This window comes from Oncorhynchus kisutch, unplaced genomic scaffold (assembly GCF_002021735.2).
Source record: "Oncorhynchus kisutch isolate 150728-3 unplaced genomic scaffold, Okis_V2 scaffold3306, whole genome shotgun sequence".
In the NCBI taxonomy this organism is placed as follows: Eukaryota; Metazoa; Chordata; class Actinopteri; order Salmoniformes; family Salmonidae; genus Oncorhynchus; species Oncorhynchus kisutch.
The window spans coordinates 7,501-29,546 of NW_022265251.1; the positions used below are offsets into that span (position 1 = coordinate 7,501).

Consider the following 22,046-nt stretch of genomic DNA (forward strand, 5'->3'; position numbering starts at 1 on the left):
GAGATGGAGGGAGGGAGAGAAATGACAGGAGGGAGAGAGATGGAGGGAGAGAGAGATGGAGGAGGGAGGGAGGGAGGGAGAGAGATTGAGGGAGAGAGATGGAGGGAGAGAGATGAGGGAGAGAGATGGAGGAAGAGAGATGAGGGAGAGAGATGGAGGGAGGAAGAGAGATGAGGAAGAGAGATGAGGGAGAGAGATGAGGGAGAGAGATGGATGGAGGAAGAGAGATGAGGGAGAGAGATGGAGGGAGAGAGATGGAGGGAGAGAGATGAGGGAGAGAGATTGAGGGAGAGAGATGGAGGGAGAGAGATGGAGGGAGGAAGAGAGATGAGGGAGAGAGATGTAGGGAGAGAGATGGAGGGAGAGAGATGGAGGCAGAGAGGGAGATGGAGGGAGGGGAAAGAGAGATTACTTTTGAAATCACCTTTCGGGGAGAAGTTTCAGCATTACTGGCCCATCTGTTTTCAGGCTCATTCAGTTCCTCACCTGTTGTTATGCTTCATACCATGTTAACAACAGTTATTTATGACTGTTTCAGTGGGACTTTTATAGGGGATAATTATATAGCTCATCATTTTATTGATTTCTAGTTCAATTCATTTACCTTTTCCAACCAAAATGATCTTTTAACTAAGGGTCTTAAATGTGTTGTGCAGTTGTTGTGTTTACCACTCATCCTCTTTCCTCTCTCTTCTTCCCCCCCCCCTCCCACCCTCCCCTCCCCTCTCCCATCCCTCCTCTCCACCCTCCTCCCTCCCCCATCTCTCTCCCCCTCTCCCATCCCTCCTTTCCACCCTCCCCCATCTCTCTCCGCCCTCCCCCCACCATCTCTCTCCCTCTTCTCTCCGCCCTCCCTCCCTCCCTCCCCCATCTCTCTCCCCTCTCCCATCCCTCCTCTCCACCCTCCCTCCCTCCCTCCTTCTCTCTCCCCTCTCCCATCCCTCCTCTCCACCCTCCCTCCCTCCCCCATCTCTCTCCCCTCTCCCATCCTACTCTCCACCCTCCCTCCCTCCCTCCTTCTCTCTCCCCTCTCCCATCCCTCCTCTCCACCCTCCCTCCCTCCCTCCTTCTCTCTCCCCTCTCCCTTCCCTCCTCTCCACCCTCCCTCCCTCCCCCATCTCTCTCCCCTCTCCCCTCTCCCATCCCCCCCCCCCCCCCCCCCCCCCCACCACCCCTCCTCTATCCTCTAGTTGGGAGCCTATAGTGAGTTATGTTAATGAGCAGTATGAAAGGTACCTGAAAGAAGAGCTGTACGTCAACAGGAAGCCGAGGATCCCTGACACACGCGTCCACTGCTGTGTCTACTTCCTGCCTGCCACCGGACACTGGTGAGAACCCTCACGTCACTTCCTCTGACATCACTTCCTATGACTTCTCCAGCAGATCTCTACACTATACCTTATGAATAGCCTGTCTGATCAGATATCAGCTAACTGTTACTATACCTTATACTATACCTTAACTACCCGACTCCAGTCCAGTTAGTTCTCCTTACCCCAGTCCAGTTAGTTCTCCCTAACCCAGTCTAGTTAGTTCTCTTTACCCCAGTCTAGTTAGTTCTCCTTACCCCAGTCCAGTTAACTACCCTACCCCAGTCCAATTAGTTCTCCTTACCCCAGTCCAATTAGTTCTCCTTACCCCAGTCCAGTTAACTACCCTACCCCAGTCCAATTAGTTCTCCTTACCCCAGTCCAGTTAACTACCCTACCCCAGTCCAGTTAGTTCCCCCTACCCCAGTCCAGTTAGTTATCCCTACCCCAGTCCAATTAGTTCTCCCTACCCCAGTCCAGTTAGTTCTACCTACCCCAGTCCAGTTAGTTCTACCTACCCCAGTCCAGTTAGTTCTCCCTACCCCAGTCCAGTTAGTTCTCCCTACCCCAGGTTAGTTAGTTCTCCTTACCCCAGTCTAGTTAGTTCTCCTTACCCCAGTCCAGTTAGTTCTCCCTACCCCAGTCTAGTTAGTTCTCCTTACCCCAGTCTAGTTAGTTCTCCTTACCCCAGTCTAGTTAGTTCTCCCTACCCCAGTCTAGTTAGTTCTCCTTACCCCAGTCCAGTTAGTTCTCCTTACCCCAGTCTAGTTAGTTCTCCTTACCCCAATCTAGTTAGTTCTCCCTACCCCAGTCCAGTTAGTTCTCCTTACCCCAGTCCAGTTAGTTCTCCCTACCCCAGTCCAGTTAACTATCCTACCCCAGTCCAGTTAGTTCTCCCTACCCCAGTCCAGTTAGTTCTCCCTACCCCAGTCCAGTTAGTTCTCCCTACCCCAATCTAGTTAGTTCTCCCTACCCCAGTCCAGTTAGTTCTCCCTACCCCAGTTTAGTTAATTCTCCCTACCCCAGTCCAGTTAACTACCCCTGCCCCTGACTTTTGACACGTTGACCCCAGAGTGGTGACCTGAGGTACTGACTGACCTGAGCTGACCCCTTACCTCTAACCTCAGTGACCTCATTGTAGTGCTACATCCTACTACTCTATAAACAGCAGAGCTGGGGATGGGCAAAGCTGGGGCTAGGGTGCTGGGGCCAGGCAAGGCTGGGTCTAGGTACTGGGCAAGGCTGGGTCTAGGGTGCTGGGCAAGGCTGGATCTAGGGTGCTGGGCAAGGCTGGGTCTAGGGTGCTGGGCAAGGCTGGGTCTAGGGTGCTGGGGCCAGGCAAGGCTGGGTCTAGGGTGCTGGGCAAGGCTGGGTCTAGGGTGCTGGGCAAGGCTGGATCTAGGGTGCTGGGCAAGGCTGGGTCTAGGGTGCTGGGCAAGGCTGGGTCTAGGGTGCTGGGCAAGGCTGGATCTAGGGTGCTGGGCAAGGCTGGGTCTAGGGTGCTGGGCAAGGCTGGATCTAGGGTGCTGGGCAAGGCTGGGACTAGGGTGCTGGGCAAGGCTGGATCTAGGGTGCTGGGCAAGGCTGGGACTAGGGTGCTGGGCAAGGCTGGGTCTAGGGTGCTAGGGCTGGGCAAGGCTGGATCTAGGGGGCCGGGCAAGGCTGGGACTGGGGCTGGGCAAGGCTGGGTGTGCTGGGACTGGACAGGGCTGGGACTGAGGATACAGGGCTGGGACTGAGGGTACAGGGCTGGGACTGAGGGTACAGGGATGGGACTGAGGGTACAGGGCTGGGACTGAGGATACAGGGCTGGGACTGAGGGTACAGAGCTGGGACTGAGGGTACAGGGCTGGGACTGAGGGAACAGGGCTGGGACTGAGGGTACAGGGTTGGGACTGAGGGTACAAGGCTGGGACTGAGGGTACAGGACTGGGACTGAGGGTACAGGACTGGGACTGGGGGTACAGGGCTGGGACTGAGGGTACCGGGCTGGGACTGAGGGTACAGGGCTGGGACTGAGGGTACAGGGCTGGGACTGAGGGTACGGTGCTGGGACTGAGGGTACAGGGCTGGGACTGAGGGTACAGGGCTGGGACTGAGGGTACAGGGCTGGGACTGAGGGTACAGGGCTGGGACTGAGGGTACAGGGCAGGGACTGAGCGTACAGGGCTGGGACTGAGGGTACAGGGCTGGGACTGAGGGTACAGGGCTGGGACTGAGGGTACAGGGCTGGGACTGAGGGTACAGGGCTGGGACTGAGGGTACAGTGCTGGGACTGAGGGTACAGGGCTGGGACTGAGGGTACAGAGCTGGGACTGAGGGTACAGGGCTGGGACTGAGGGTACAGGGCTGGGACTGAGGGTACAGGACTGGGACTGAGGGTACAGGACTGGGACTAACATTTGGTTGTGTTGTTTCTGTTCCCTGTAGGTTACGTCCCATAGACGTGGAGTTCATGAAGAGGCTGGGGAAGATAGTCAGCATCGTACCGATCATCGCGAAGGCAGATACACTCACCATGGAGGAGAGACAAGAGTTTAAACAGAGGGTGAGAGGAACGTACTGTACCTACTGTCTGACAGACTCGACCTGAGGGTGAGAGGAACGTACTGTACCTACTGTCTGACAGACTCGACCTGAGGGTGAGAGGAACGTACTGTACCTACTGTCTGACAGACTCGACCTGAGGGTGAGAGGAACGTACTGTACCTACTGTCTGACAGACTCGACCTGAGGGTGAGAGGAACGTACTGTACCTACTGTCTGACAGACTCGACCTGAGGGTGAGAGGAACGTACTGTACCTACTGTCTGACAGACTCGACCTGAGGGTGAGAGGAACGTACTGTACCTACTGTCTGACAGACTCGACCTGAGGGTGAGAGGAACGTACTGTACCTACTGTCTGACAGACTCGACCTGAGGGTGAGAGGAACGTACTGTACCTACTGTCTGACAGACTCGACCTGAGGGTGAGAGGAACGTACTGTACCTACTGTCTGACAGACTCGACCTGAGGGTGAGAGGAACGTACTGTACCTACTGTCTGACAGACTCGGCCTGAGGGTGAGAGGAACGTACTGTACCTACTGTCTGACAGACTCGACCTGAGGGTGAGAGGAACGTACTGTACCTACTGTCTGACAGACTCGACCTGAGGGTGAGAGGAACGTACTGTACCTACTGTCTGACAGACTCGACCTGAGGGTGAGAGGAACGTACTGTACCTACTGTCTGACAGACTCGACCTGAGGGTGAGAGGAACGTACTGTACCTACTGTCTGACAGACTCGACCTGAGGGTGAGAGGAACGTACTGTACCTACTGTCTGACAGACTCGACCTGAGGGTGAGAGGAACGTACTGTACCTACTGTCTGACAGACTCGACCTGAGGGTGAGAGGAACGTACTGTACCTACTGTCTGACAGACTCGACCTGAGGGTGAGAGGAACGTACTGTACCTACTGTCTGACAGACTCGACCTGAGGGTGAGAGGAACGTACTGTACCTACTGTCTGACAGACTCGGCCTGAGGGTGAGAGGAACGTACTGTACCTACTGTCTGACAGACTCGACCTGAGGGTGAGAGGAACGTACTGTACCTACTGTCTGACAGACTCGGCCTGAGGGTGAGAGGAACGTACTGTACCTACTGTCTGACAGACCCGACCTGAGGGTGAGAGGAACGTACTGTACCTACTGTCTGACAGACTCGGCCTGAGGGTGAGAGGAACGTACTGTACCTACTGTCTGACAGACTCGGCCTGAGGGTGAGAGGAACGTACTGTACCTACTGTCTGACAGACCCGACCTGAGGGTGAGAGGAACGTACTGTACCTACTGTCTGACAGACTCGACCTGAGGGTGAGAGGAACGTACTGTACCTACTGTCTGACAGACTCGACCTGAGGGTGAGAGGAACGTACTGTACCTACTGTCTGACAGACTCGACCTGAGGGTGAGAGGAACGTACTGTACCTACTGTCTGACAGACTCGGCCTGAGGGTGAGAGGAACGTACTGTACCTACTCTCTGACAGACTCGACCTGAGGGTGAGAGGAACGTACTGTACCTACTCTCTGACAGACTCGGCCTGAGGGTGAGAGGAACGTACTGTACCTACTGTCTGACAGACTCGACCTGAGGGTGAGAGGAACGTACTGTACCTACTGTCTGACAGACCCGACCTGAGGGTGAGAGGAACGTACTGTACCTACTGTCTGACAGACCCGACCTGAGGGTGAGAGGAACGTACTGTACCTACTGTCTGACAGACCCGACCTGAGGGTGAGAGGAACGTACTGTACCTACTGTCTGACAGACTCGACCTGAGAGTGAGAGGAACGTACTGTACCTACTGTCTGACAGACCCGACCTGAGGGTGAGAGGAACGTACTGTACCTACTGTCTGACAGACTCGACCTGAGGGTGAGAGGAACGTACTGTACCTACTGTCTGACAGACTCGACCTGAGGGTGAGAGGAACGTACTGTACCTACTGTCTGACAGACTCGACCTGAGGGTGAGAGGAACGTACTGTACCTACTGTCTGACAGACTCGACCTGAGGGTGAGAGGAACGTACTGTACCTACTGTCTGACAGACTCGACCTGAGGGTGAGAGGAACGTACTGTACCTACTGTCTGACAGACTCGACCTGAGGGTGAGAGGAACGTACTGTACCTACTGTCTGACAGACTCGACCTGAGGGTGAGAGGAACGTACTGTACCTACTCTCTGACAGACTCGACCTGAGGGTGAGAGGAACGTACTGTACCTACTGTCTGACAGACTCGACCTGAGGGTGAGAGGAACGTACTGTACCTACTCTCTGACAGACTCGACCTGAGGGTGAGAGGAACGTACTGTACCTACTGTCTGACAGACTCGACCTGAGGGTGAGAGGAACGTACTGTACCTACTGTCTGACAGACTCGACCTGAGGGTGAGAGGAACGTACTGTACCTACTGTCTGACAGACTCGACCTGAGGGTGAGAGGAACGTACTGTACCTACTGTCTGACAGACTCGACCTGAGGGTGAGAGGAACGTACTGTACCTACTGTCTGACAGACTCGACCTGAGGGTGAGAGGAACGTACTGTACCTACTGTCTGACAGACTCGACCTGAGGGTGAGAGGAACGTACTGTACCTACTGTCTGACAGACTCAACCTGAGGGTGAGAGGAACGTACTGTACCTACTGTCTGACAGACTCGACCTGAGGGTGAGAGGAACGTACTGTACCTACTCTCTGACAGACTCGACCTGAGGGTGAGAGGAACGTACTGTACCTACTGTCTGACAGACTCGACCTGAGGGTGAGAGGAACGTACTGTACCTACTCTCTGACAGACTCGACCTGAGGGTGAGAGGAACGTACTGTACCTACTGTCTGACAGACTCGACCTGAGGGTGAGAGGAACGTACTGTACCTACTGTCTGACAGACCCGACCTGAGGGTGAGAGGAACGTACTGTACCTACTGTCTGACAGACCCGACCTGAGGGTGAGAGGAACGTACTGTACCTACTGTCTGACAGACCCGACCTGAGGGTGAGAGGAACGTACTGTACCTACTGTCTGACAGACTCGACCTGAGGGTGAGAGGAACGTACTGTACCTACTGTCTGACAGACTCGACCTGAGGACAACCACCTCCTGCCTTAATACCAAGTTAAAACAGATATACATCAACTGACTTTAGAGAGGAATGTTGGAGGATCTATCTACACTGGAATGGAATGACAACCACACGGAGAGTATGGAGGAGATGGACATGTGTTTATAGATGAGAGAGAAGGAGGAGGGAGAGAATCGAGAGAGGAGAAAGAGATTCTAAGTGTGTAGAGGAGATTTAGTGATGTTTACAGATGCTTCAAAAGATTGAGAGAGAGCGAGAGAGAGAAGAGAGAGAGAGAGAGAGAGAGCACAGGGAGATAGAAAGAGTGTGTGGAGATGAAGATAGGGAAGTGTTTACAGATGAGCTTCAGAAGATTGAGTGGAGATTTAAAATTGCTCAAGGGCCATGAGCTGGGAGAGGTGCAGAGGTCCATTATAGAGAGAGAGAAGGAGGGAGTGAGGAGAGACAGAGAGACATAGAGGGAGGAGAGACAGAGAGAGAAGGAGGGAGTGAGGAGAGACAGAGAGAGAAGGAGGGAGTGAGGAGAGACAGAGAGACATAGAGGGAGGAGAGACAGAGAGAGAAGGAGGGAGTGAGGAGAGACAGAGAGAGAGAGAAAGAAGGAGGGAGAGACAGAGAGACATAGAGGGAGGAGAGACAGAGAGAGAAAGAAGGAGGGAGAGAGGAGAGACAGAGAGAGAAGGAGAGGACACAGATATAGAGAAGAGAGAGAGCAAGAGCTAGTGATAGCAGCAGCTAACTTATACCTTCATAGTTAGGTAGAAAAAGAAAGTAGAGCAGGGAAAGAGAAAGATAATGAGAGAGAGAGACAGAGAGGGAGGAGAGACAGAGAGAGAGGAGAGACAGAGAGAGAGGAGAGACAGAGAGAGAGGAGAGACAGAGAGGGAGGAGAGACAGAGAGAGAGAGATACAGAGAGAGATGGGAAAGAGGGAGAGAGAGAGGGGGAGGGGAAGAGGGGGAGGGAGATGGTCATGGCAAGTGTCCAAGTCTGGATGTAAACTAATCCGTCTCTTAAAGGAGAGTGGGGATGATAGTCTGGGGGAGAGAGTCTAGAGACTAGGACCATGGAAGATGCATTAGGTTATAACATATCTATCACTCATACACTATAGTAGGTTTATACCAGGGCTCTACAACCCTGTTCTGGAGATCTATCTACCCTCCTGTAGGTTTATACTAGGGCTCTACAACCCTGTTCCTGTTCTGGAGATCTACCTACCCTCCTGTAGGTTTATACCAGGGCTCTACAACCCTGTTCCTGTTCTGGAGATCTACCTACCCTCCTGTAGGTTTATACCAGGGCTCTACAACCCTGTTCTGGAGATCTACCTATCCTCCTGTAGGTTTATACCAGGGCTCTACAACCCTGTTCTGGAGATCTACCTACCCTCCTGTAAGTTTATACCAGGGCTCTACAACCCAGTTCTGGAGATCTACCTACCCTCCTGTAGGTTTATACCAGGGCTCTACAACCCTGTTCCTGTTCTGGAGATCAACCTACCCTCCTGTAGGTTTATACCAGGGCTCTACAACCCTGTTCTGGAGATCTACCTACCCTCCTGTAGGTCTATACCAGGGCTCTACAACCCTGTTCCTGTTCTGGAGATCTACCTACCCTCCTGTAGGTTTATACCAGGGCTCTACAACCCTGTTCTGGAGATCTACCTATCCTCCTGTAGGTTTATACCAGGGCTCTACAACCCTGTTCTGGAGATCTACCTATCCTCCTGATTCTGATTCACATTGAGTGGGCAATAGCTGTTTAATTCTAACATTTAGCTCCAGGAACAGGGTTGGAGTTATAAAACTACAGGAGGGTATCTCTCCAGGAACAGGGTTGGAGTTAAAACCCACAGGAGGGTAGTTCTCCAGGAACAGGGTTGGAGTTAAAACCCACAGGAGGGTAGTTCTCCAGGAACAGGGTTGGAGTTAAAACCCACAGGAGGGTAGTTCTCCAGGAACAGGGTTGGAGTTAAAACCCACAGGAGGGTAGTTCTCCAGGAACAGGGTTGGAGTTAAAACCTACAGGAGGGTAGTTCTCCATGAACAGGGTTGGAGTTAAAGCCTACAGGAGGGTACTCCAGGAACAGGGACACCCGTACACAATAGTAGCATGTACACATCTGTGTCATCATGTTGACCTCATGACCTCTGAATGACCCCTGTAACCCCTGCCATCTGACCCCTGTGTAGATAAGACAGGACCTGAAGGCCAATGGGATCCGAGTCTACCCTCAGACTGAGTACGACGAAGATCCAGAGGACAGGATACTAAACGACAAGATCAGGGTGAGACACACACACACGCACACACACATTTTACAAGTCACACTTGAAAGCAGTTTGGCAGCGATAGTCAAAGGAACTCACTGGCCAAAGCACATAACAGTATAGATCTGGGACCAGCGTTTGGTGTCAACTCCTCTCCTGGTACTCCCCTCTTACCTTTCCCCTGTCTGGTCCTCTCCTGGTACTCCTCTCCTGGTACTCCCCTCTTACCTTTCCCCTGTCTGGTCCTCTCCTGGTACTCTCCTCCTACCTTTCCCCTGTCTGGTCCTCTCCTGGTACTCCCCTCTTACCTTTCCCCTGTCTGGTCCTCTCCTGGTACTCCTCTCCTGGTACTCCCCTCTTACCTTTCCCCTGTCTGGTCCTCTCCTGGTACTCCTCTCTTACCTTTCCCCTGTCTGGTCCTCTCCTGGTACTCCTCTCCTGGTACTCCTCTCTTACCTCTCCCCTGTCTGGTCCTCTCCTGGTACTCCTCTCTTACCTTTCCAACGGCTGGTCCTCTCCTGGTACTCCTCTCCTGGTACTCCTCTCTTACCTTTCCCCTGTCTGGTCCTCTCTTGGTACTCCTCTCCTGGTACTCCCCTCTTACCTTTCCCCTGTCTGGTCCTCTCTTGGTACTCCTCTCCTGGTACTCCCCTCTTACCTTTCCCCTGTCTGGTCCTCTCCTGGTACTCCCCTCTTACCTTTCCCCTGTCTGGTCCTCTCCTGGTACTCCTCTCTTACCTTTCCCCTGTCTGGTCCTCTCCTGGTACTCCTCTCTTACCTTTCCCCTCTCCTGATATTCTGTGTGCAGGAAAACATTCCGTTTGCGGTGGTGGGGACAGACAAGGAACACCAGGTAAACGGGAACAAGGTCCTGGGCAGGAAAACCAAATGGGGCATCATAGAGGGTGAGTGTGTTTAAATTATACATGCATTATCATAGGGGGAGAGTGTGTTTACATGATCAACACATTATCATAGAGGGAGAGTGTGTTTACATGATCAATACATTATCACAGAGGGTGAGTGTGTTTAAATTATACATACATACATTATCACAGAGGGTGAGTGTGTTTACGTTATCATAGAGGGAGAGTGTGTTTACATTACAAATACATTATCACAGAGGGTCAGGGTGTTTACATGATCAACACATTATCATAGAGGGAGAGTGTGTTTACGTTATCATAGAGGGTGAGTGTGTTTACGTTATCATAGAGGGTGAGTGTGTTTACGTTATCATAGAGGGAGAGTGTGTTTACATTATAAATACATTATCATAGAGGGAGAGTGTGTTTACATTATCGATACATTATCACAGAGGGTCAGGGTGTTTACATGATTAACACATTATCATAGAGGGAGGGTGTGTTTACATTATGAATACATTATCGCAGAGGGAGAGTGTGTTTACATTATAAATACATTATCACAGAGGGTGAGTGTGTTTACATTATAAATACATTATCATAGAGGGTCAGTGTGTTAACATTATAAATACATTATCATAGAGGGTCGGTGTGTTTACATTATAAATACATTATCACCGAGGGAGAGTGTGTTTACATTATAAATACATTATCATAGAGGGTCGGCGTGTTTACATTATAAATACATTATCACAGAGGGTGAGTGTGTTTACATTATAAATACATTATCATAGAGGGTCAGTGTGTTTACATTATAAATACATTATCATAGAGGGTCAGTGTGTTTACATTATAAATACATTATCACCGAGGGAGAGTGTGTTTACATTATAAATACATTATCATAGAGGGTCGGTGTGTTTACATTATAAATACATCATCACAGAGGGTCAGTGTGTTTACATTATAAATACATTATCACAGAGGGTCAGTGTGTTTACATTATAAATACATTATCATAGAGGGTCGGTGTGTTTACATTATAAATACATTATCATAGAGGGTCGGTGTGTTTACATTATAAATACATTATCACAGAGGGTCGGTGTGTTTACATTATAAATACATTATCACAGAGGGCCAGTGTGTTTACATTATAAATACATTATCATAGAGGGTCGGTGTGTTTACATTATAAATACATTATCATAGAGGGCCGGTGTGTTTACATTATAAATACATTATCATAGAGGGTCCGTGTGTTTACATTATAAATACATTATCGTAGAGGGTCAGTGTGTTTACATTATAAATACATTATCACAGAGGGAGAGTGTGTTTACATTATAAATACATTATCATAGAGGGTCAGTGTGTTTACATTATAAATACATTATCACAGAGGGAGAGTGTGTTTACATTATAAATACATTATCATAGAGGGAGAGTGTGTTTACATGATCACACATTATCATAGAGGGAGAGTGTGTTTACATTATAAATACATTATCACAGAGGGAGAGTGTGTTTACATTATAAATACATTATCACAGAGGGAGAGTGTGTTTACATTATAAATACATTATCACAGAGGGAGAGTGTGTTTACATGATCAACACATTATCACAGCGGGTCAGTGTGTTTACATTATAAATACATTATCACAGAGGGCCAGTGTGTTTACGTTATAAATACATTATCACAGAGGGAGAGTGTGTTTACATTATAAATACATTATCACAGAGGGAGAGTGTGTTTACATTATAAATACATTATCATAGAGGGTCGGTGTGTTTACATTGTAAATACATTATCGTAGAGGGTCGGTGTGTTTACATTATAAATACATTATCATAGAGGGTCGGTGTGTTTACATTATAAATACATTATCACAGAGGTCAGTGTGTTTACATTATGAATACATTATCACGGAGTGAGAGTGTGTTTATATTACGAATACATTATCACAGAGGGAGAGTGTGTTTACATTATAAATACATTATCATAGAGGGAGAGTGTGTTTACATTATAAATACATTATCGTAGAGGGAGAGTGTGTTTACATGATCAACACATTATCACAGAGGGTCAGTGTGTTTACATTATAAATACATTATCATAGAGGGTCGGTGTGTTTACATTATAAATACATTATCATAGAGGGTCGGTGTGTTTACATTATAAATACATTATCATAGAGGGTCGGTGTGTTTACATTATAAATACATTATCATAGAGGGTCAGTGTGTTTACATTATAAATACATTATCATAGAGGGTCGGTGTGTTTACATTATAAATACATTATCACAGAGGGTCGGTGTGTTTACATTATAAATACATTATCATAGAGGGTCGGTGTGTTTACATTATAAATACATTATCATAGAGGGTCGGTGTGTTTACATTGTAAATACATTATCATAGAGGGTCGGTGTGTTTACATTGTAAATACATTATCATAGAGGGTCGGTGTGTTTACATTATAAATACATTATCATAGAGGGTCGGTGTGTTTACATTATAAATACATTATCGTAGAGGGTCGGTGTGTTTACATTATAAATACATTATCATAGAGGGTCGGTGTGTTTACATTATAAATACATTATCACAGAGGGTTGGTGTGTTTACATTATAAATACATTATCATAGAGGGCCGGTGTGTTTACATTATAAATACATTATCATAGAGGGTCGGTGTGTTTACATTATTAATACATTATCATAGAGGGTCGGTGTGTTTACATTATTAATACATTATCATAGAGGACAGGTGTGTTTACATTATAAATACATTATCACAGAGGGTCTGTGTGTTTACATTATAAATACATTATCATAGAGGGACGGTGTGTTTACATTATAAATACATTATCACAGAGGGTCGGTGTGTTTACATTATAAGTACATTATCATAGAGGGTCGGTGTGTTTACATTATAAATACATTATCATAGAGGGTCGGTGTGTTTACATTATAAATACATTATCACAAAGGGTCGGTGTGTTTACATTATCATAGAGGGTCGGTGTGTTTACATTATAAATACATTATCATAGAGGGTCGGTGTGTTTACATTATAAATACATTATCATAGAGGGTCAGTGTGTTTACATTATAAATACATTATCATAGAGGGTCGGTGTGTTTACATTATAAATACATTATCATAGAGGGTCAGTGTGTTTACATTATAAATACATTATCACAGAGGGTCGGTGTGTTTACATTATCATAGAGGGTCGGTGTGTTTACATTATCATAGAGGGTCGGTGTGTTTACATTATAAATACATTATCATAGAGGGTCGGTGTGTTTACATTATTACGGTGATGTGTTTCATGTTTTGAGTTTATTTGCCATATTTATACATCATGAATCATTGGGATTATTACTAATAATATGCCTAAATCACAGGATTATTTAGTTTTGTTTCTGAACACCTAATAATATGCATAATGAGTAGTAGTAATAATAATATGCATAATGAGTAGTAGTAATAATAATATGCATAATGAGTAGTAATAGTAATAATAATATGCATAATGAGTAGTATTAATTATAATATGCATAATGAGTAGTAGTTATAATAATATGCATAATGAGTAGTAGTAGTAATAATAATATGCATAATGAGTAGTAGTAATATTAATATGCATAATGAGTAGTAGTAATAATAATAATATGCATAATGAGTAGTATTAATTATAATATGCATAATGAGTAGTAGTTATAATAATATGCATAATGAGTAGTAGTAGTAAAATGATGCATAATGAGTAGTATTAATTATAATATGCATAATGAGTAGTATTAATTATAATATGCATAATGAGTAGTAATAATAATAATAATATGCATAATGAGTAGTAGTTATAATAATATGCATAATGAGTAGTATTAATTATAATATGCATAATGAGTAGTAGTAGTAATATGATGCTGGTATATGCAGCACTGTTGTCCATAAAATAAACCACATATAGGGCTCCCGAGTGGGGCAGCGGTCTAAGGCACTGACCCCGGTTTGATCCCGGGCTGTATCACAACCGGCCGTGATCGGGAGTCCCATAGGGCGGCACACCATTGGCCCAGCGTCGTCCGGGTTAGGAGAGAGGGTTTGGCCGGTGTAGGACGTTATTATTAAATAAGAATTGGTTCTTAACTGACAGTCCAGGTTAAATAAAACATCATATCCCAATGCAGTTTGATTCTGGAGTCATGTGCTCCACTGCCCTCTAGTGTTAGTAATGAGGAAGTTGCAGAGAGAGAGAGAGAGACAGAGAGAGAGAGAGACAGAGAGAGAGACAGAGAGAGACAGAGAGAGAGAGAGAGAGAGAGAGAGAGAGAGAGAGAGAGAGAGAGAGAGAGAGAGAGAGAGAGAGAGAGAGAGAGAGAGACAAAGGGCTGGTGTTCCATGGATGTGGTGCAATGACTGGTTTTAACCTGTTTTAATCAGTCTGTTCTATTCTGTCTGCCCATAGTTGAAAACGTGGCACATTGTGAGTTTACCAACTTGAGAGATCTGCTGATTAGGTGAGTTCCAGTTACCCGTACAACCACTCACCCCCACATGTATGTACACACGCATGCTGCCTGGGGTGGTCTAGAGGTCCAGGCCTCTGCCTCTGGACCACATGTACACACGCATGCTGCCTGGGGTGGTCTAGAGGTCCAGGCCTCTGCCTCTGGACCACATGTACACACACATGCTGCCTGGGGTGGTCTAGAGGTCCAGGCCTCTGCCTCTGGACCACATGTACACACACATGCTGCCTGGGGTGGTCTAGAGGTCCAGGCCTCTGACTCTGGACCACATGTACACACACATGCTGCCTGGGGTGGTCTAGAGGTCCAGGCCTCTGCCTCTGGACCACATGTACACACGCATGCTGCCTGGGGTGGTCTAGAGGTCCAGGCCTCTGCCTCTGGACCACATGTACACACGCATGCTGCCTGGGGTGGTCTAGTGGTCCAGGCCTCTGCCTCTGGACCACATGTACACACGCATGCTGCCTGGGGTGGTCTAGAGGTCCAGGCCTCTGCCTCTGGACCACATGTACACACGCATGCTGCCTGGGGTGGTCTAGAGGTCCAGGCCTCTGCCTCTGGACCACATGTACACACGCATGCTGCCTGGGGTGGTCTAGAGGTCCAGGCCTCTGCCTCTGGACCACATGTACACACGCATGCTGCCTGGGGTGGTCTAGAGGTCCAGGCCTCTGCCTCTGGACCACATGTACACACGCATGCTGCCTGGGGTGGTCTAGAGGTCCAGGCCTCTGCCTCTGGACCACATGTACACACGCATGCTGCCTGGGGTGGTCTAGTGGTCCAGGCCTCTGCCTCTGGACCACATGTACACACGCATGCTGCCTGGGGTGGTCTAGAGGTCCAGGCCTCTGCCTCTGGACCACATGTACACACGCATGCTGCCTGGGGTGGTCTAGAGGTCCAGGCCTCTGCCTCTGGACCACATGTACACACACATGCTGCCTGGGGTGGTCTAGAGGTCCAGGCCTCTGCCTCTGGACCACATGTACACACGCATGCTGCCTGGGGTGGTCTAGAGGTCCAGGCCTCTGCCTCTGGACCACATGTACACACGCATGCTGCCTGGGGTGGTCTAGAGGTCCAGGCCTCTGCCTCTGGACCACATGTACACACGCATGCTGCCTGGGGTGGTCTAGTGGTCCAGGCCTCTGCCTCTGGACCACATGTACACACGCATGCTGCCTGGGGTGGTCTAGAGGTCCAGGCCTCTGTCTCTGGACCACATGTACACACGCATGCTGCCTGGGGTGGTCTAGAGGTCCAGGCCTCTGCCTCTGGACCACATGTACACACGCATGCTGCCTGGGGTGGTCTAGAGGTCCAGGCCTCTGCCTCTGGACCACATGTACACACGCATGCTGCCTGGGGTGGTCTAGAGGTCCAGGCCTCTGCCTCTGGACCACATGTACACACGCATGCTGCCTGGGGTGGTCTAGAGGTCCAGGCCTCTGCCTCTGGACCACATGTACACACGCATGCTGCCTGGGGTGGTCTAGAGGTCCAGGCCTCTGCCTCTGGACCACATGTACACACGCATGCTGCCTGGGGTGGTCTAGAGGTCCAGGCCTCTGCCTCTGGACCACATGTACACACGCATGCTGCCTGGGGTGGTCTAGAGGTCCAGGCCTCTGCCTCTGGACCACATGTACACACGCATGCTGCCTGGGGTGGTCTAGAGGTCCAGGCCTCTGCCTCTGGACCACATGTACACACGCATGCTGCCTGGGGTGGTCTAGAGGTCCAGGCCTCTGCCTCTGGACCACATGTACACACGCATGCTGCCTGGGGTGGTCTAGAGGTCCAGGCCTCTGCCTCTGGACCACATGTACATACGCATGCTGCCTGGGGTGGTCTAGAGGTCCAGGCCTCTGCCTCTGGACCACATGTACACAAGCATGCTGCCTGGGTTGGTCTAGAGGTCCAGGCCTCTGCCTCTGGACCACATGTACACACGCATGCTGCCTGGGGTGGTCTAGAGGTCCAGGCCTCTGCCTCTGGACCACATGTACACACGCATGCTGCCTGGGGTGGTCTAGAGGTCCAGGCCTCTGCCTCTGGACCACATGTACACACGCATGCTGCCTGGGGTGGTCTAGAGGTCCAGGCCTCTGCCTCTGGACCACATGTACACACGCATGCTGCCTGGGGTGGTCTAGAGGTCCAGGCCTCTGCCTCTGGACCACATGTACACACGCATGCTGCCTGGGGTGGTCTAGAGGTCCAGGCCTCTGCCTCTGGACCACATGTACACACGCATGCTGCCTGGGGTGGTCTAGAGGTCCAGGCCTCTGCCTCTGGACCACATGTACACACGCATGCTGCCTGGGGTGGTCTAGAGGTCCAGGCCTCTGCCTCTGGACCACATGTACACACGCATGCTGCCTGGGGTGGTCTAGAGGTCCAGGCCTCTGCCTCTGGACCACATGTACACACACATGCTGCCTGGGGTGGTCTAGAGGTCCAGGCCTCTGCCTCTGCCTCTGGACCACATGTACACACGCATGCTGCCTGGGGTGGTCTAGAGGTCCAGGCCTCTGCCTCTGGACCACATGTACACACACATGCTGCCTGGGGTGGTCTAGAGGTCCAGGCCTCTGCCTCTGCCTCTGGACCACATGTACACACGCATGCTGCCTGGGGTGGTCTAGAGGTCCAAGCCTCCATCATCTGTTGTTCAGCTGTCTATCCTTCATCATCCATCATATCAGCTGTCTGTCCTTCATCATCCATCATATCAGCTGTCTGTCCTTCATCATCCATTACATCAGCTGTCTATCCTTCATCATCCTTCATCATCCATCATATCAGTTGTCTGTCCTTCATCATATCAGCTGTCTGTCCTTCATCATCCACCATATCAGTTGTCCATCTTTCATCATCCATTATATCAGCTGTCTATCCTTCATCATATCAGTTGTCTATCCTTCATCATCCATTATATCAGCTGTCTGTCCTTCATCATCCATCATATCAGTTGTCTGTCCTTCATCATATCAGCTGTCTGTCCTTCATCATCCATCATATCAGCTGTCTATCCTTCATCATCCATCATTTCAGCTGTCTATCCTTCATCATCCATCATATCAGCTGTCTATCCTTCATCATATCAGCTGTCTGTCCTTCATCATATCAGTTGTCTATCCTTCATCATCCATCATATCAGCTGTCTGTCCTTCATCATCCTTCATATCAGCTGTCTATCTTTCATCATCCATCATATCAGCTGTCTATTCTTCATCATATCAGCTGTCTGTCCTTCATCATCCATCATATCAGCTGTCTGTACTTCATCATATCAGCTGTCTGTCCTTCATCATATCAGCTGTCTGTCCTTCATCATATCAGCTGTCTGTCCTTCATCATCCATCATATCAGCTGTCTGTCCTTCATCATATCAGCTGTCTGTCCTTCATATCAGTTGTCTATCCTTCATCATATCAGTTGTCTATCCTTCATCATCCATCATATCAGCTGTCTGTCCTTCATATCAGTTGTCTATCCTTCATCATATCAGCTGTCTATCCTTCATCATCCATCATATCAGCTGTCTGTCCTTCATCATCCATCATATCAGCTGTCTATCCTTCATCATCCATCATATCAGCTGTCTATCCTTCATCATCCATCATATCAGCTGTCTATTCTTCATCATCCATCATATCAGCTGTCTATCCTTCATCATCCATCATATCAGCTGTCTATCCTTCATCATCCATCATATCAGCTGTCTATCCTTAATCATCCATCATATCAGCTGTCCATCCTTCATCATCCATCATATCAGCTGTCTATCCTTCATCATCCATCATATCAGCTGTCTGTCCTTCATCATCCATCATATCAGCTGTCTATCCTTCATCATCCATCATATCAGCTGTCTATCCTTCATCATCCATCATATCAGTTGTCTATCCTTCATCATCCATCATATCAGCTGTCTATTCTTCATCATCCATCATTTCAGCTGTCTATTCTTCATCATCCATCATATCAGCTGTCTATCCTTCATCATCCATCATTTCAGCTGTCTATTCTTCATCATCCATCATTTCAGTTGTCTATTCTTCATCATCCATCATTTCAGCTGTCTATTCTTCATCATCCATCATTTCAGCTATCTATCCTTCATCATCCATCATTTCAGCTGTCTATTCTTCATCATCCATCATTTCAGCTGTCTATCCTTCATCATCCATCATTTCAGCTTTCTATCCTTCATCATCCATCATATCAGCTGTCTATTCTTCATCATCCATCATATCAGCTGTCTATTCTTCATCATCCATCATTTCAGCTATCTATTCTTCATCATCCATCATATCAGCTGTCTATTCTTCATCATCCATTATATCAGTTGTCTGTCCTTCATCATCCATTATATCAGTTGTCTGTCCTTCATCATCCATCATATCAGCTGTCTATTCTTCATCATCCATTATATCAGCTGTCTATTCTTCATCATCCATTATATCAGCTGTCTGTCCTTCATCATCCATCATTTCAGCTGTCTATTCTTCATCATCCATCATTTCAGCTGTCTATTCTTCATCATCCATCATATCAGCTGTCTATTCTTCATCATCCATCATTTCAGCTGTCTATTCTTCATCATCCATCATTTCAGCTGTCTATCCTTCATCATCCATCATATCAGCTGTCTATCCTTCATCATCCATCATATCAGTTGTCTATCCTTCATCATCCATCATATCAGCTGTCTATCCTTCATCATCCATCATATCAGCTGTCTATTCTTCATCATCCATCATTTCAGCTGTCTATCCTTCATCATCCATCATATCAGCTGTCTATTCTTCATCATCCATCATTTCAGCTATCTATTCTTCATCATCCATCATATCAGCTGTCTATTCTTCATCATCCATCATTTCAGCTATCTATTCTTCATCATCCATCATATCAGCTGTCTATTCTTCATCATCCATCATTTCAGCTATCTATTCTTCATCATCCATCATTTCAGCTGTCTATTCTTCATCATCCATCATTTCAGCTGTCTATTCTTCATCATCCATCATATCAGCTGTCTATCCTTCATCATCCATCATTTCAGCTGTCTATTCTTCATCATCCATCATATCAGTTGTCTGTCCTTCATCATCCATCATATCAGCTGTCTATTCTTCATCATCCATCATTTCAGCTGTCTGTCCTTCATCATCCATCATATCAGCTGTCTATTCTTCATCATCCATCATATCAGCTGTCTATTCTTCATCATCCATCATTTCAGCTGTCTATTCTTCTTCATCCATCATTTCAGCTATCTATTCTTCATCATCCATCATATCAGTTGTCTATCCTTCATCATCCATCATATCAGTTGTCTATTCTTCATCATCCATCATATCAGCTGTCTATCCTTCATCATCCATCATATCAGCTGTCTATTCTTCATCATCCATCATATCAGTTGTCTGTCCTTCATCATCCATCATATCAGTTGTCTATCCTTCATCATCCATCATATCAGTTGTCTATTCTTCATCATCCATCATTTCAGCTATTTATCCTTCATCATCCATCATTTCAGCTGTCTATCCTTCATCATCCATCATTTCAACTATCTATTCTTCATCATCCATCATATCAGCTGTCTGTCCTTCATCATCCATCATATCAGCTGTCTATCCTTCATCATCCATCATATCAGCTGTCTATCCTTCATCATCCATCATATCAGTTGTCTGTCCTTCATCATCCATCATATCAGCTGTCTATTCTTCATCATCCATCATATCAGCTGTCTATTCTTCATCATCCATCATATCAGTTGTCTGTCCTTCATCATCCATCATTTCAGCTATCTATTCTTCATCATCCATCATTTCAGCTGTCTATCCTTCATCATCCATCATATCAGTTGTCTATTCTTCATCATCCATCATTTCAGCTGTCTATTCTTCATCATCCATCATTTCAGCTGTCTATCCTTCATCATCCATCATTTCAGCTGTCTATTCTTCATCATCCATCATTTCAGCTGTCTATTCTTCATCATCCATCATTTCAGCTGTCTATTCTTCATCATCCATCATTTCAGCTGTTAATCCTTCATCAACCATCATATCAGCTATCTGTCCTTCATATCAGCTGTCTGTGCTTCATCATCTCAGCTGTCTATCCTTCATCATATCAGCTGTCTGTCCTTCATCATATCAGCTGTCTGTCCTTCATCATATCAGCTGTCTGTCCTTCATCATATCAGCTGTCTGTCCTTCATCATCCATCATATCAGTTGTCTCTCCTTCATCATCCATCATATCAGCTGTTTGTCCTTCATCATATCAGCTGTCTATTCTTCATCATCCATCATATCAGCTGTCTATCCTTCATCATATCAGCTGTCTATCCTTCATCATATCAGCTGTCTATCCTTCATCATATCAGCTGTCTATCCTTCATCATATCAGCTGTCTATCCTTCATCATATCAGCTGTCTATCCTTCATCATATCAGCTGTCTATCCTTCATCATATCAGCTGTCTATCCTTCATCATATCAGCTGTCTATCCTTCATCATATCAGCTGTCTATCCTTCATCATATCAGCTGTCTATCCTTCATCATATCAGCTGTCTATCCTTCATCATATCAGCTGTCTATCCTTCATCATATCAGCTGTCTGTCCTTCATCATATCAGCTGTCTGTCCTTCATCATATCAGCTGTCTGTCCTTCATCATATCAGCTGTCTGTCCTTCATCATATCAGCTGTCTATCCTTCATCATATCAGCTGTCTGTCCTTCATCATATCAGCTGTCTATCCTTCATCATATCAGCTGTCTGTCCTTCATCATATCAGCTGTCTATCCTTCATCATATCAGCTGTCTGTCCTTCATCATATCAGCTGTCTGTCCTTCATCATATCAGCTGTCTGTCCTTCATCATATCAGCTGTCTGTCCTTCATCATATCAGCTGTCTATCCTTCATCATATCAGCTGTCTGTCCTTCATCATATCAGCTGTCTGTCCTTCATCATATCAGCTGTCTGTCCTTCATCATATCAGCTGTCTGTCCTTCATCATATCAGCTGTCTATCCTTCATCATATCAGCTGTCTGTCCTTCATCATATCAGCTGTCTGTCCTTCATCATATCAGCTGTCTATCCTTCATCATATCAGCTGTCTGTCCTTCATCATATCAGCTGTCTATCCTTCATCATATCAGCTGTCTGTCATTCATCATATCAGCTGTCTATCCTTCATCATATCAGCTGTCTATCCTTCATCATATCAGCTGTCTGTCCTTCATCATATCAGCTGTCTGTCCTTCATCATATCAGCTGTCTATCCTTCATCATATCAGCTGTCTATCCTTCATCATATCAGCTGTCTATCCTTCATCATATCAGCTGTCTGTCCTTCATCATATC

At 47.2% G+C, this 22,046-nt stretch overlaps 1 protein-coding gene across 2 annotated transcripts in view; it reads left to right on the plus strand.

Moving 5' to 3' along the window:
* The window catches only part of LOC116371476 (neuronal-specific septin-3-like), a 27,518-nt gene that overhangs the window by 143 nt on the left and 5,329 nt on the right, over positions 1 to 22,046 (plus strand). For both annotated transcript variants that reach the window (XM_031820366.1, XM_031820367.1), the window contains exons 2-6: positions 1,191 to 1,328; positions 3,741 to 3,858; positions 9,149 to 9,244; positions 10,035 to 10,131; positions 14,579 to 14,630. In XM_031820366.1, the coding sequence (XP_031676226.1) occupies positions 1,191 to 1,328; positions 3,741 to 3,858; positions 9,149 to 9,244; positions 10,035 to 10,131; positions 14,579 to 14,630 (501 nt within the window). The remainder of the gene's footprint in view (positions 1 to 1,190; positions 1,329 to 3,740; positions 3,859 to 9,148; positions 9,245 to 10,034; positions 10,132 to 14,578; positions 14,631 to 22,046) is intronic.